This window comes from Maniola hyperantus, chromosome 25 (genome assembly GCF_902806685.2).
Source record: "Maniola hyperantus chromosome 25, iAphHyp1.2, whole genome shotgun sequence".
Classification (NCBI taxonomy): Eukaryota; Metazoa; Arthropoda; class Insecta; order Lepidoptera; family Nymphalidae; genus Maniola; species Maniola hyperantus.
Window position 1 is genome coordinate 5,637,997 of NC_048560.1, and position 16,359 is coordinate 5,654,355.

The 16,359-nt window shown below is 39.9% G+C and overlaps 1 protein-coding gene across 5 annotated transcripts in view; it reads left to right on the forward strand.

Moving 5' to 3' along the window:
* The window catches only part of LOC117993850 (serine/threonine-protein kinase MARK2-like), a 249,498-nt gene that overhangs the window by 93,396 nt on the left and 139,743 nt on the right, over positions 1-16,359 (forward strand). For 2 of the 5 annotated variants that reach the window (XM_069507107.1, XM_069507112.1), the window contains exon 1: positions 7,707-8,537. The exons of 1 other annotated variant lie outside the window; for it this stretch is intronic. In XM_069507107.1, the coding sequence (XP_069363208.1) occupies positions 8,058-8,537 (480 nt within the window). In that variant the 5' untranslated portion in view covers positions 7,707-8,057. Of the gene's footprint in view, positions 1-7,706; positions 8,538-16,359 lie in introns of those variants that run through there. 2 more of the 5 variants (XM_069507108.1, XM_069507109.1) reach the window with 2 other exon arrangements.

The window sequence follows — 16,359 nt, forward strand, 5'->3', positions numbered from 1 at the left end:
CAATCTCTAAACTAAACTAAAATGGCACGTCTAAATCTATTGCTATCCCTTTCATAATGATGCTTGCGGAAAAGGATAGCACTAGATTTAGACCTGTTAATTTAGTTTAGTTTAGAGATTGTGTACAAGAAAATCGGCCCCAATATCGGTATAGAGGTAAGGTAGTTTGCGTCTCGAAAATTTACACTACAGAGACATGCCATTTTTTTATCCCGTAAAATCAAAGAGTTCCCACGGGCTTTTTAAAACCTAAATCAACTCGGACGTAGTCGCGGGCATCAGCTAGTGATATTATAATATAAACGACTAGCTTATGCTCGCGACTTCGTCCGCGGGGACTACACAAATTTCAAACCCCTATTTCACCCCCTTAGGGGTTGTAATTTCAAAAATCCTTTCTTAGCGGATGCCTACGTCATAATAGCTATCTGCATGCCAAATTTCAGCCCGATCCGTCCAGTAGTTTAAGCTGTGCGTTGATAGATCAGTCAGTCAGTCAGTCAGTCATTCAGTCAGTCAGTCAGTCAGTCAGTCAGTCACCTTTTCCTTTTATATATTTAGATGATAGCTTAGTGGTCAGGAAACTTTCTGTAAACTTTCAAAGTTGTGTGCCTTATATGTGCCTATAAGGAAAACATCGCGAGGAAACTGTTCTAAAAATGTTTTAAATAAAATGTCTTTTGTTTTTTTTAACTGGTTTTATCCACACCAGGTTGGAATTCTCTTCTATTCAATCAGCTCAAAGATTTCATACAAATCTTTGTACCTTTTGTAACATTGACTCCCCAATCTTCATCTGACAAACCTGAGAGCGTGCTTAAATTTCATTAAGTTTGATTGCGTAATCAAAGAAGAATTAAACTTCTTTTGAATGGGAGGCGCTCCCATTCAATATTGGTTCATTTTTAATCGGACACCTTTCTATTATGAACCAGATAGGCATCGGTCCCCTATTTCCGAAATCGCGGATAGTCCGGCACGTTTCCGTCCGTACCGCACTACCGGAAAATAACCGCACCCACTCAACCGTGGTTATCTCTTCACTACACTGCGATCTTGAAATGTTCAACTCAACGGAGTAGGTATAATAGAAAAGCGCCCTGCCTCGTTTAGATGTTAACTAGTACACAAGTTTGTCTTTCCACTACACTTGCCTGCATAATATAATATGGTGGGGGAAAGGATTGGGGTAAGTTTAGTATATCTCTTCCTATCTTCTACTATCACTTATTATATCCATATTAAGTATTATAAACGGCCCGTCAGATCTTGGAGCCCGCTTGCATCTTGGAGACGGATAATATGTGCTACTTTTTATCCCAAAGAATCTGAGTTCCAACGTGTTATCAACGCAGCTCAAACCGTTAAATCTAGAAGCATGTACTGCAAAGCTCTACCGCAAATCGTCACTATGAAAGAATTTTCGGAAAATCCAAGCGAGTCAAGCCAGGTTGAGTAATGTACCGCTATAGTATATTATATATAGCTTTTCTAAGATGGGGCATTAATAGATAGATGAATTATAGAGATAGAATATTTAGCATTGTTTGGTAATATGAATTACGGGTATTTATTATAACTTTTATGGTTTTGTGAGCTGTACGTTAATTAGATTAGAGTGGAACTAAGCAATGAGCCAGCAGCCAAGTTAGTAATAGGTATTAATTTGAGTTGTGCACGCCAACCATTAAAGAATGGTATTTTTAATATTTTTCGTCCGCGTGGACTACACAAATTTCAAACCCCTATTTCACCCCCTTAGGGGTTGAATTTTCAAAAATCCTTTCTTAGCGGATGCCTGCATCATAATAACTAGCGGCATGCCAAATTTCAGCCCAATCCGTCCAGTAGTTTGAGCTGTGCGTTGATAGATCAGTCAGTCAGTCAGTCAGTCAGTCAGTCAGTCGCCTTTTCCTTTTATATATTTAGATTAGATTAATAGAGAGCTATGAATCAATAATAAAAAAAAACAAAAAAGGCCGAGTTGAGAACCACCTCCTTTTTGGAAGTCGGTTAAAAATAAGGCATGCACTAGTTTTACTCGAAGTACAATAGCCATTGTGAATTTTGATTTTGGAAGGATTATTCTCTAGGGTTTATGGGTATACCTAGGTTATGAAAGTAACTCGCATCATTCGAACGAAGCACAGCGTTGACATAAAGATGGGACATGAATACAAACTGAGTGTATTGTGTGAAACGAAATGATGAGGGTACCTACTACCTACCGCCTTCCGCCTTCTGCCTACCATTCCATTAACTGTATCACAGTGTATACAGATTTCGAGGGAAAATTGTTTGGGAAATGGTTTTGACATGTAATTGATACCTACATATTTTTTTGTCATACTCTCTATCGCCTTTGGAATAGGACATGCTGTCGTCTTTTTAAATGGACTCTACGTTTATATAATGTCATAAGCAAAACCTGTTGTGCGTAGGTAAAAAATTGTATTATTTTTTGCTAAGTTGATAATCGCCCACCTAAGTATAACTTCGGTATGGTTACAAAATATACTGATTTAGGTCCGCAGCAGACAAAGCTTTTAGCAATCGATCGGCGATTTAGTTACAGATAGATTACGATTTACGGTATATGAACTTTTGTGACTTTATTTTTTATTTCGATACAAGTTACCCCTTGAATAGAATAGAATATATTTTATTCAAGTAAACTTTTTACAAGTGCTTTTGAATCGTCAGGTAGTTTGAATTTACCACTGGTTCGGAATGCCGTGACTGCGATCTCGTCTGGTAGTAAGTGATGATGCAGTCTAAGATGGAAAGGGTATGACAGTTTCATTGAATCCATATCCCCTACGCGGAACATTACCGGAACGCTCGCGAATAGCTCGGCGGTACGTATTTGCCGGTAGGGTGGTAACTAGCCATGTCTGAAGTCTCCCACCAGAGCAGACCAAAGATAATTTAGAAATAATAAGTTCCGAAACTGTCCCCGTCGAAACCTCCCACTTATAACACCACAGTTCCTCGTATCAAATCGTCGCGGCTTCGACGTCACAGGCAGGCGTCAAATGTTCCTGACGCTAGGTAGCCTACGAATAGCCTATTCTTCTTTGATTTCACGTCACCCATAGCCATATCGTAGATTCAGGATCAAACAGAGAGTTCCCTCACTCGGTTCACTCTGACTGCGCTGGGGAGGTCGTCAAAATGACGTTTTTGCATGTCAAGCACGGCAAGCGTAGATTATAAATTCTGTTTGTAATGCAAGTCGCAGTCACCACGAGTGGCGCAGGGTCGTGACCCCTTGACGAGTTACATCTGCGAATACCAATGGAGACGTCAAAACAATGATTGATTGTGACTGGATAGATTAAATATTGTGAATTAATATTGTTATTGGCTAATCAATCTCTTGCCTGGCTTGTCTATCACAGCTAAGGCCAACGCATACAGACAGAACGGAGTGGAGGCGAGTCTTCTACATAACGAATTTAAACTCAGCTTTATGTCTATCATCAAAACATCGCCGGCCCACTACTTCTTCTCGAGTCAACGGTCACCTCAAATACGGGCAGCCCAAAAAGCCGCAACTGCGATAGCTCGGTCGGTAGCCTCGGTGAATCGGATTCTTCTACGATATCGGACTCATTTCCGATTTGATTACGTAGAGATACTCAGACACGATTGAATATATTATGTATATTAATTTGTATACTGAAAACAAAACACGGAAGAGACTCAAAAGGTGCCTACGCCGCTATGCCAAAGTAACTAACGCTTAGTTTGAGTTGTTATCAAAAAAGATACCGCGCCTCAGTTCCATTCCACTCTGTAGGTGTGCATTGCGCCTTAGCGACCTACTCTGTCTAAAAATAACATTATTTCAGCAGCCTAAGCAAACAGTGAAGTTTAACGCCAGTGATTAACAAGATTAACGCTTAGCGCTCAGTTTAGCGATTCCTAAATCAGACTCAGTAGCCCAAACTAACAATGGCTGTTGTTCTTTCTGAGGCCCATTTGTATTTGAATCAGTTATGGATCGTTTTCATCATCATCATCATCATCATCGTCATCAACCGATAGCAGCCACTGCTGGACATAGGTCTCTTATAGGGACTTCCACACGCCACGGTCTTGCGCCGCCTGAATCCAACGGCTCCCTGCGACTCGTCTGATGTCGTCCGTCCATCTAGTCACTAGTGGAGTAGTTCCAACACTGCGTCTTCCGGTGCGAGGTCGCCATTCTAGCACCTTGGGACATGGACCCCAACGTCTACCGGTTTTACGAACTATTATTATTATTATTATTATTATTTATTTATTATTTAATCAGAACGGCCATAAAGCCAATTACACTAATTAAAATACGAGTACAAACTAACATAAACATACTTACAAAAATTAACAACTTAAAATTATAAATTTTAAAAAGCAAAATTATAAATGTGCCCTAATTATAACTATGTGCCCTGCCCATTGCCACTTTTTTGCAACCCGTATGGATCGTTTTACAAAACTCGTATTGGTATCAGTTCAAGAATCTTGACTACTTCGTCCGCCTGGACTATACAAATTTCAAACCCCTATTTTACCCACTTAGGGGATGAATTTTTAAAAATCCTTTCTTAGCGGATGCCTACGTCATAATAGCTATTACATGCCAAATTTTAGCCCGATCCGTCCAGTAGTTTGAGCTGTGCGTTGATAGATCAGTCAGTCATTGTTTGGTCGCTCGTGAAGTCGTCCAACCGGTCGCTATTAGGTAAACATTGGTGTATATTTTCACCCTGGATCACAAAGTGTGCCGCACCTGGCCATTGGTGCTGCGCAATGTGCTTGAACACTTGCATTCGATCTAGTTGTAATGTAACTAGTAGAAAGCTACGACTGCCGACAGTCCATATTTAGAGCTTTCAACTTGCAACTTAGTGCTTTGTTTGAGATGGGTCTGTACAAGATGTAACCAGTAGGGCGATTGTCTAAAACCTGCATCAATCATTATTACAATCTCAATTGTTCTGATTGGCTGAATTTGTGCGATTCTTGTTGCAACAATGCATTGTGGCCAATAGTGAGCGAGCATTAACCAATCAGAGATGATTGCGATCGTGACATTGTAGCTGTCAAACAACCGCGGTAGGGCCACTGAACGCTAGCAAAAACGATGACAGGTGATAGTACTGATGATTACTGGTATGATACCACAAAAAAAACGTGGAAAAAATTGCTATTAGGGTGCATCATCACTTGCCAGCAAGTCTGATTGCAACCAAGCGCTAGATAATAAGCGCTGTCTATAAATAAATAAAAACCGGTTAAGTGCGAGTCGGACTCGCACACGTAGGGTCCCGTACCATCGTACAAGGATTTTTTTTCTTTACTTTGTGCTATAAGACCTACCTACCTGCCAAAAGTACCCTATAGGTTTTCTTGACAGACACGACAGACAGACAGGCAGACTACAAAGTGATCCTATAAGGGTCCCTTTTTTTTGAGGTACGTAACCCTTAAAAGAGTTAATAAGCGAGAATGAAAAATCGAAACATTGAATCAAGAATTGAATTTAATCAAGAAAATTGAAACCATGAAAATATAATTCTAGGTATATTCACCGTAAGCGTGGGTATGTAAGACAATGTAGAGTGACATCGCATTATATACATTAGCCTGAGTGGAATCCTAAATGGATTTCAGGTTTTGCTTTTTACTTCGCATTGTGTTAAATGTGTAGGCATTTGAACTTTGCGTGAAAATCGCGAAAGGGATCTTCGATTCATATTTTTTTACGGATCCGTAAAATCATGGATGAGTGCACAAACGCCCTCAGTCATTCTAAATTTATTGCGGGCTGCAATTCGCTTTTGCTTTTCTAAATATATAAAAGAAAATTCTGACTGACTGACTAAACTATCTGTAGTAAAAGTAAGATGAACACAACACTATCAACGCACAGCTCAAACTACTGGACGGATCGGGCTGAAATTTGGCATACAGTTGTCGCGGGAATATGCTAGTAACAGTCACTGGTACAGTTGTGATCAAATTTTGATTACAACTAAATTGTAAGAGTGTTTCCAACTTTTTCTTTTTAATAATGTAATAAGAAAAGGACAGACTAACTTAATTTAGAACTGTGAAACTTTGTGACTTTAGGTACCAGTCTTGAGCGTAGTGTTATAAGTTGATTTGTTTATGGGGGCGACATAATGGCAATGTGAACCCCGGCTAAAAATAAAGATTAAAAAAAAAGAGTAGCACTAAAATATCTTCAATTAAAAAATTGTTTTCCATCTTTTTTTTAGCAATATTAAAAAAAGATGAGAACATGACGATGATGAACATCAGAATCGACGCTAGTAGGTATAGAGCCTGACCAGTAATATAAAAAACTTGCTCTGGGGGCGCTACTAGTGTATTGTCTGAGACTGAGATTTATAGAGCGCATTTTGACTTTGCTCAGACTTAACGAGACAGATTTATGTATAGCTCTGTCTTGTCTTAAGTCTAAGCTAAGTCAGAGTGCGCTCTATAGATCTCACTCTTGGTCTATGGTGACTGAGTATACCTATTGTGGAATGGAACTAATTTGTATAATATGTCTTGTTTAAATTAGTTCCACGGGTCTTCCGCAATTCCGTCAGGCTTTTCATTATAATTTTGGCAGTTTCACACAATACTATTTTTGTTCGGAATGGGCCTTAGTACATAGTACACAGAGGTCGTTGAATGTAAATTGATTAATTCCAAAGACGTCATCCCGTGCCGAATTGCTGTAACGTACCCTAGTGCCTGGTTATTTGCAATTACATCAATTGGTGTGGATGAAACATTGACCTTTGCGGATTACGAACTGAGGCCGTCCGGTTATGGTACAGTATGGTACCTCTCTCCCTAATATCTGACTATACTCTATCCACGAATAGAAGTTAATATACGGCACTCTTTGTCGAATTTCGAGAAACCAACTCGGCTAGGCAGCGTTCAGGACGCTTCGAGATGTCTTCTTGCCCAAAATTCCTGTGCTTGAAGACTAGTCTTCGAAAAGTGCGTGTTGCCAGTGATGACATATGGATCCGAGACATGGTTGCTAACTATGAGCCCCATGAGAAAGCTCAGGGTCGCAGGGAAGGCGCAGCGTTGGAAGACCCCCCCTACTAGGTGGACGGATGACATCAAACGAGTTGCAGAGAGCTGCTGGATTCAGGCGGTGCAATACCGTGGCATGTGGAAGTCGACAAAGACAAAAAAGTCAGTCAGTCAAGAAAAACCTCTTGAATGACGTGGTATGATTGGATAACGATCCAATCATACGAACTTCGATGCATTTTGCGAAACGTTAACGTTGGTAACTGAGGATACCTACTCATATCAATATTCTTAGAACTTTGAAATCATTCGATTCATCTTAATACGATTCAGTGTAGGAAGATAAATTTTATCAACATAATCATAACAAATTAAGCAATGAATGGTTTATTAAAACTAATGCGTTTCTACAGGTTTTTTTAAAACCTAAATCCACACGGATAAATTCGCGGGCTTCAGCTAGTCTCTAATAAATAAATAATTCTTGTGAATGAAAAAACATTGACCTTTAGTAGAGGATTAGGATGGGCCTCGCCCGCTCTCGTCATACGCTTCTATCTCCGGTCTTATCATTTGAGTAACATTACGATTGTTGCTGTGAGTTCATGAATTCTCTTTTAGATACCTTGTACGTTCTATCAGTGTACCGCAGACACTCGTACGAGTCGGTCGTGTTCTAAGGACTTGTTAATTCGTTAAGTCATTCTCCACATCGTCGTATAGTGGTTTGTGAATGGTGCGCTGATGACTAAAGTTGTTTAATTATATTAATCAGTAAATACTTTGCGATGCTGTAGTAATTTTCCTCAACCGGTCCCGACTTATTGAACAAACTGTGTAGTATACAAATGTAAGCAAATCGCGGCGGGTTCTACGGAATAATAACATGCGGGAATTGTGAAGTGTTGAGGATTGCAGTGTTTTCACGAAAATGTTATAAGTGACTAGTGATACCAGTGTGAACTGTGAAGTACTAGGGGATAAGAGAGAGTCAGGAGGTCGGAATGTACGAGGTTTCATGCGTGGCGGGGAACAAAGTAGATGCTGCGTACGCAGTCAAGAGTTTGTCCAACGTAGTTCCACCAGGGATGGGTCACACGGTGTCCGTTCAGCGCCACCATGCGCACTCGCAGTCATACAAACACAAACCTGAACCTCCTCCTGTTAGTAAACCTGACGCTTTGAAATCCCACGTAATGAGGTTGCTTAAACGTTCGAAAAGTCACACGCCAGCTACCAGGGCGGCAGAAAATCAAGTTGATCCACGCTCGGCGTTTGATAGAAGAACAGTGTTTTCGAAACCGGTAGCGGACGAGCAAAGGCGACGGAGGAATTCTGCTGAAAGGCGTCGAAGTTCAGACAAGCGAGTGATGGTGACGATTGTTGATGGATTACCTATGGTTGTGACTGGGCAAAGAGAGCTGCCGCCACCGCCACAGCATCCACCTCCGGTCACGCACCATCGGCATTCACACAGAGATAAGGTAGGTTTAGAATTTTAAGAAGAGTTTATTCGCCGTGCGCTTCAAACAAACGTAGCCTGGTTCTCATTTGAATAGTAACCAATCAAACTGAATGAAATTTTCTAGATACGTTCTAGGAACCAATATCTGTGTCTCCGGTTCACCAGATTTCCGTTTTTAAATATTTTGTTTTAAAGTTACAAGAGCTCAAGGTTACATACAAATCTTCAAACCAGTGTAACTTAAAAACTAGACATTGTTGCGGAAATCTGACAAACCAAGACAAGACATTAGTTTTTAAAACGTGTTTACAAAACATTGTCTTTGGTTGCTTAATATTCAAATGAGAACGAAACTATATTCTACGACAAGTCGAGGTGGCAATTGGGATATGAGACGGGGGGGACGCCCCGCACACCCGCACCGGGTTAGCACGGAGGGTGTGCGGGGCGTTCTCTCCTAGATTGCCATTTCAACGGGTTTGTATGGAGCGAGTGACGGACGGGCTGTTGCCGAAATAAGCCTACACGTTTTTTTATTAATTTTAATATCGCAACAGCGTTTTCATAACGATAACGTTAAAGGTCAAGTTTAATTCTCATGAATACCGGTTATTAATATATTGTAGGGGTTTTACGCTGTAAAGTCCTGTTGGTTGTTGGTGTTTTATACTCGTAATTATTAAGGACTAGCTGATGCCCGCGGACTTAGTCCGTGTGGATGTACATTTTTCAAAATCCCGCGGGAACTCTTTGATTTTCCGGGATAAAAAGTAGCGTATGTATTAATCCAGGGTATAATCTATCTCCATTCCAAATCCGTTCATCCGTTTTTGCGTCATTGAGTAACAAACATCCAAACATCCACACTTTCACATTTATAATATTAATTAGGATTAGGATTAAGGAGTCTTAATAAAGACTATGTTCTTGGAGGTCGTTCTTATGACATTAGCTAATGAACTTATTGCCACTAAACTCTATTTAGTTTTAAAGTGGTTTTAACCATATTCTAATAATTCATGTTAGATTATAAGGCAGAAATTACAAAAGCTTTTACTTGAAAACTGACGCCTGTCTGATCGAAAATCCTAAATACTAACATTGAGAAAAAAAAAACGAAAGTTTTGCTGTATTAACAACTCTTATGAATTAATCATTATTTATTACTAAAAGTGTAGTATATTTTGTAAGTGTTAGTTTTGTAATTCCAACAACTCAGTTGTAACCAAAAGATAACGATTTGTAATTTTATTACATTTTGTTGTTCTCGGATTAACAAATATTTTAGTAACAATTTTTGGATTTTTGTTAGAATTGAAGCACTCTTTTCTTAAAAAATTTAATATTTTATTAAAATTTTTAAACACTTTCTATTTTAATTGACATCAATTTTTTTAGCATTTCCTTTTCCAAAATTAAAGTACTTAAGGTACATTTGGCTTGTGATTTTTTTATTTAATGATTACGTCGTTTGCGAGGACTGCTGATTCGTTAATATTTACTCATAGGATTACAATATTAGCGTTATCTTACTTTAGCGATAAGGCTAAATTGTAATAAGAAAAACTGGTCAAGTGCGAGTCGCACTCGTACACGAAGGGTTCCGTACCATCGTACAAGATATACCTAGTACCTACCTACTTAACACTTTTATGTAGAACACTGCAAGTTTATGTAATTTATTAAATTATTTTTTCGCGAACACATTACATTGTACACATAAATTTTTTTGTGACAAATTCGCGGTTTTTTCCTTAACTAATTCTATAAGACCTACCTACCTGCCAATTTCATGATTCTAGGTCAACGGGAAGTACCCTGAAGGTTTTCTTGACAGACACTAGCGACCGACACACGGACAGACAGACAACAATGTGATCCTATAAGGGTCCCTTTTTTCCTTTTGAGGTACGGAACCCTAAAAAAATATAGTATTTCCCAATGTAACAAAACAAATACTACGTAGGATTTATTTATTAGTGTACGTATCTGTTTAATACGAAAATAGAAAATCACATGTGTAATATACGTAATTCGTACATTAACATCTTTTACTTTTTGATAAAAGTCAGCAAGTCGGTATATGTTACTTTATCTCTTTATTTATTGTTTGCGAGACTTATACGTGTTGTAGCTGGATGCTCGCGACTTCATACGCGCGGATTTAGGTTTTTTTGAATCCCGTGAGAACTTTTTTTTATTCCAAAAACATTTACAGTAAAGAGAAAAAGAGAGCAAAAGTGGACCAGTGACCCTTGACAGTGCAAGAGTTTGTAAAGGGAGTGGAATAGGTACAAAAAGAAGATATATAACAATACTATGTAATATTATATACATAAATATTATATGCTTTTTTATTTTCCAGAATAACTTACCACCACCTAAGTAGCTTATCACCCTCCAGGTATTTAAGGAAGACGAATCAACGCGCAACGTGATTGAAGGGCATGACAATGATACAAATACTTTCGCATTTATAATATGGGTAGTGATATGTTACTTATTAGTAGTGATATTATTGTTCATCTATATTCCTATGTAGTTCGATAAATTCGCTTTCACTCATATTTTCGTAACAGTTTCTTCAATTAGCGAGTTTGGTGGTATTTATTTATTTGGTGCAAGTGGGCCTTAACACACTTTAAAGGTTCGTACGCACCTGAGTGGCGCGGTGCGGCGCTTCAGTCCGACTGCAGAACGCGTCACCTCAGGCCGCTCGACGGTGCCTACCGCACTACAACTTCAGTACGCGGCACCTCGCGTCACATGCGCTTCACTTTTATACCCGTTAGCGTACGAGCGCGAAGCGCCGTGCCGCGCCGCTGGGTATGTCGCACTAGCGTCACTGCACTGCGCGTCGCTTCGCTGCGCTTCAAAATATTCTCTCCAGCTGTGCCGCGCGGCAACGCGCGGTGAAGCGCTGTGCAGCGCCGCTCTAGTGCGATATGCGCCATACAAAATGATAGAAATGATATTTTGACGCTCTGTGCCGCGACGTGCAGCTCGCTGAAGCGCCGCGCCGCGCCGCTCAGGTGCGTACGAACCTTTACGTTAAAACATTAATTTACGAAATAGGTACGTTTTTACTGATAGTTAACGATGTTACATTTTATGTGCTTTAGCTTTTAGTAAACAAGCCTATCTGTAAAAGTGCTTATTTAAAAATTACTTTAAACAGATACAAATTTTTTTTTTAAAAATTCAATTAAACTTTTACAAGTATTTATGAATCGTAATTTTTAAATTGTAATTAGCCAATTAGTTAATTATAACTGCGTGTTTAGTGTGTGACGAATGCTCGCGTCACTCTGGGTTATCTGTATGTTTTATGATGACACTGATCGACCTTGAACTGAACTGCGAACGGTTTGAACTATAATTTACTTTTCTTTCTTTATATAACACGATATAACTAGTTTTTATGTTTCATACCAAGTACTAGTCAACCCGGATTCGGCTTCACTCGCATGGAATTGAAAATACTTTTTACTAGCTGTTGCCCGGGACTTAGCCCGCGTCCCGTGGGAACTGTTGTGTCGTGTCGTGTTTCCCATGGATTTTCCCAAAAATTTTCTTTCATACAAACCTTGTCCTGACAATAGTAGTACGGTTCAGGCAGGAAATATTGCACATCGAACTTTAGAAAGAGATTTCAGCTTCATAGAGCGCCGTCTCTGTCACTCATACTTGTGTGACGTTTTGTCGGTACCAACGACAGAGACAATGCTCTACGAAATCCTATCTCAGTCTAAACTTCGATGTGCTATCCTGCCGAGTATTCTAGAGTCAAAACTCTTGAAAGAGAAATCTTAATTGCAACATTCCGTGCGCAACATAATCGACACAGATCTATTTTTGTACGCACACCTCCAAAACTTTATTATAATAAATCAAAAGATCGCCCTCGTATGTACGCGCGTTTCGATCGTTAGCCCAATTTGAAAATGTTAAGGTGGCTTCTCACGGCGTGTGTTAGCACGAACTTCCGAGCAAAACTGTAACAAATCCTAAACGTTTCATCATCATCATGATCAAACCATCGCCGGCTCACTACAGAGCACGGGTCTCATCTCAGAGTGAGAAGGGTTTTGGCAATAGTCTACCATGCAGGCCATGTGCGGATTGGTAGACTTCACACACCTTTGAAAACATTATGGAGAACTCTCAGGCATGCACGATGTTTTCCTTCACCGTGCCTAAACGTTTGATACGAGACAAAACAAGTGTAGGAAAACGCGTTATTGCTGAGATGTCTGCTTCTTACATTTAAAAACATATTTCGTTTTTGCTACGCTATAATTCCAAATAGTCCTTTTTGCGATATCGTAAATTAAGTTGTAAGTATCTACTCTCAGGGCCGCCTGTGAGATGTATTTTCATTTCATTTCATAATGACTACGACCGCTCAACTGTGGTTGGAAGACGATTCAGTAGCAATCTATTTCTGTCTAAGTGTAAGGAAGAAAGTGTCTACTCGAAATTGGAGCATTGTGGCGACAAAAGCGGCGGGGTCTGTGGCTTGTAAATTCTTGTAAATTCTGTGGATTGACAAAGTATGTATAGTGGAAGCGCTATGCCGAGTGAACCGATGAGAAGTCACCCTAACAAGCATATCAATCTAATGATTTTTCGTCCTACATTTGAACGTGCATGCATGCATTATGAAATCCTATCTGTAAACGGCGACGCGACGTGCAAAAGTGATAGTGTGACTAATGGACCGATTATAGCGAGCAGGGTTGACGCTGATCTAGTAAAAATACGCTTTTTTGAGCAAATACTGGTAGCATCAAAGTCAAAGACATTCAAAACCTCACCGCTTATCAACAAGTCAGATCGCAGTCCGATTCAAGGGCTAACTTGTATCGGAATTAAAAAAAGGGTAAACGTTATGTAAACTTAAAACTAAAACTGCAAGGGTTCCAAGCGCGCGCGCAACCCGTAACAAATTCAGCCGGGTATTCTTTCTATTGTCACTATTAATTCACAATGTCACTTTTTCATCTTAAATGTAGGTTGTGGGCCCAGATTCGGAAATAGTCGAAGGAGGAAAGTCGTTCAAGAGATTGTGTACAGCAAAATTTTGATAATGGCCACTCTGACCCTCCAGATTATTTATTGTATTTAAAACTAGCTCATCCACTCGGCTTCGCTCGGGTAAAATTTGATATCTATAGCCTATGTTATTCTGGATGAATTAGTTTTCTTATCGTAAAAGATTTGAAATCGGTTTCAAGTTTATCAATTAGAAACAAACAAATCTCTTCTCTTTTTACTAAATATTAGGATAGATTATGAATCAACTTTAAATCGACAACCCTAATATTGGCTTCAATTATAAACGTTCGAATACAGAGGAAGCGCAGTTAGCCGACTATCAATTCACTTTTAACTTCGAGCGGGAAATGAATTCGGTACATTTTAATAGTCTCGCCGTATTTTACGAGTTCGCAGCGATAGGGAAACGAAAACTGACTGTTATAGCGTTGTGATACTTATTGCTGGTTTTACTTTGATTTACGATTTTACTTTTCACCATAAAATGTGAGAGTTAGCCCTTGACCGCAATCTCGCCTTTTGGTAATTGAACATGCAGTCTAAGATGGGAGTGGGCTAACCTGGAAGAGGTATGGCAGTTTTTATTAGACCCATGCCCCTTTGGCACGGAATATATAATACTACTAACGTACCTTTGGTTTCTACACGGCATCGTACCGCAACGCTAAATCGCTTGGCGGTACGACTTTGCTGGTGATAACTAGCCACAGCCAAAGCCTACCAGGTTACCACCCAGTTGGTAGAATGCACATATCCCTGACCTTTCGCTTAACTATGTTATGTCGACAATAAAATCAAACAGAAAACGGCAAAGAGAGCCATAGCTAGTCGTTTATAGGCATATTTTTTTTCCTCCTAGAGCAAGAGCATAAGCTAGTCGCTTATAGGCATAATTTTTTTGCTCGTTTTTTAGGTTGTTCTCTCGGAATAACAATTCGGTGGGTTCCCATTTCTCAGATCTTTGCCAGATCACAGATATTGCAACAAAGTATATTATAAGGGCAGACTGGAGGGAAGGACTAGTCAGTCGATTATCATCATGTCTGAAAAATTTGTCTATCTTTGCCGTCAATAAATCAAACGTAAAACTCATAGGCAGATAATCCAGATAAACAGTGAAGCTCTTTCGTGTACCTGCCTCCTACCCCCACGCTTTGAATAAGTAATTTTATAAAATAAACAATGTATACGTTTAAGGCTAAGTTGTTTTTTCTGACTCTAATTCGATTCAGGACATACGTTTTTCTTATCACATTTTTTCTATTTATTTACTCATTTCTGACTGTGTATGTGCACACTTCGAACATTTTTTCAGAAAATTCTTTTTCCCGGGGTGTGTAGATATAGCACACCTTGCTAGCTTTGTTCGTAACATATAAACCAATCATCATCATCATTATTAACCGATAGATGGCCACTGCTGCACATAGTAGGTCTCTTGTAGGGACTTCCACAGAACACGGTCTTGTGCTTCCTGAATCCAGCGGCTCCCCGCGACTCGTTTGATGTCGTCGGTCCACCTAATGAGGGCCTTCCAATGCTGCGATTCTCAGTGCGAGGTCGCAATACTAGCACCGTGGAACCCCAACGTCTAGCGGTTTTGCGAACTATCTATTGCTACTTCAGCTTCGCAACCCATTGATCTACATAATATGTCGGTTGCTCTGCTTCTCCTACGAATCCCTTCATTTTTAATATGGATATTTAAACTCCCTCCATCGCCCGCTGAGTGACTCTGAGCCGTTTTAGGGGCCTGTCCACTGAAGCGGAGTGGAGCGGAGATGTTTTGAGCAGATCAATCAGATTGTCTGTAAATAGGTAAACTAATAATTTTATTCCGTCACCTGACAAAACTCTGATTGTTTATCTATACACATCTCCGCTCCGCTCCGCTTTATTGGACAGACACCCTTATGAGGCCCATAGCATAGGCAACATATATACCGATACAATAATAATGACAAAGTGTATTTATATCGAGACGAACCTATTTTCGTATCGCGTTTTTGCACGTGAGGTATTTATAACTCGTCCTCGCTTGTGTAACGGCTAAATATTGTCGACCACAAGAGTTTGCGTTTTTCGCGGTTTTGGGCCGATGTTGGATGAAAATTCTTCGCATTTTCATAAGCAACATGTACTTTTAGGATACCTACCGTCACAAAACCCCTTTGGTTAGATGCCTTATTTAACGCACTATTCGGGACATGCTATCTACCTATTCTCTTATCGGTACCCTTATATCAGTACCCTTATTATAAATGCGAAAGTGTGTATGTTTGTTGGTTTGTCCTTCAATCACGTCGCAACGTCGCAACGGTGCAACGGATTGGCGTAATTTTTTGCGTGGGTATAAAGACCTGGCGAGTGACATAGGCTACTTTTTATCCCGGAAAATCAAAGGGTTCCCACGGGATTAAAAAAAACCTGATTCCACGCGGACGAAGTCGCGGGCATCACTAGTACGTTATATTAAGCAATTAACGTAACTGCCAATCTATCAATCCACACTTAGCCAGCGCAGCGGTGTGGCGAAATAAGGCTAAACCCTACTCATTCTGAGAGGGAAGCCGTGCTCAGTAGTGAGCCGGCGATGGGTTAATCATGATTCTGTGGGCCCCCACTAAGAAGCTTTTAGAAATTCCAAATGAGCTAAGCCGAGGCGGGCTAGCGATACATATGCAACGAAAGTGTGCCATCCATCAGCTTAGTCACCTGATGTCAATTTGTCGCGAAACTGGTTATTTTGCCAAACACAATAGACTAGAAAGTGTCAGTCTCTA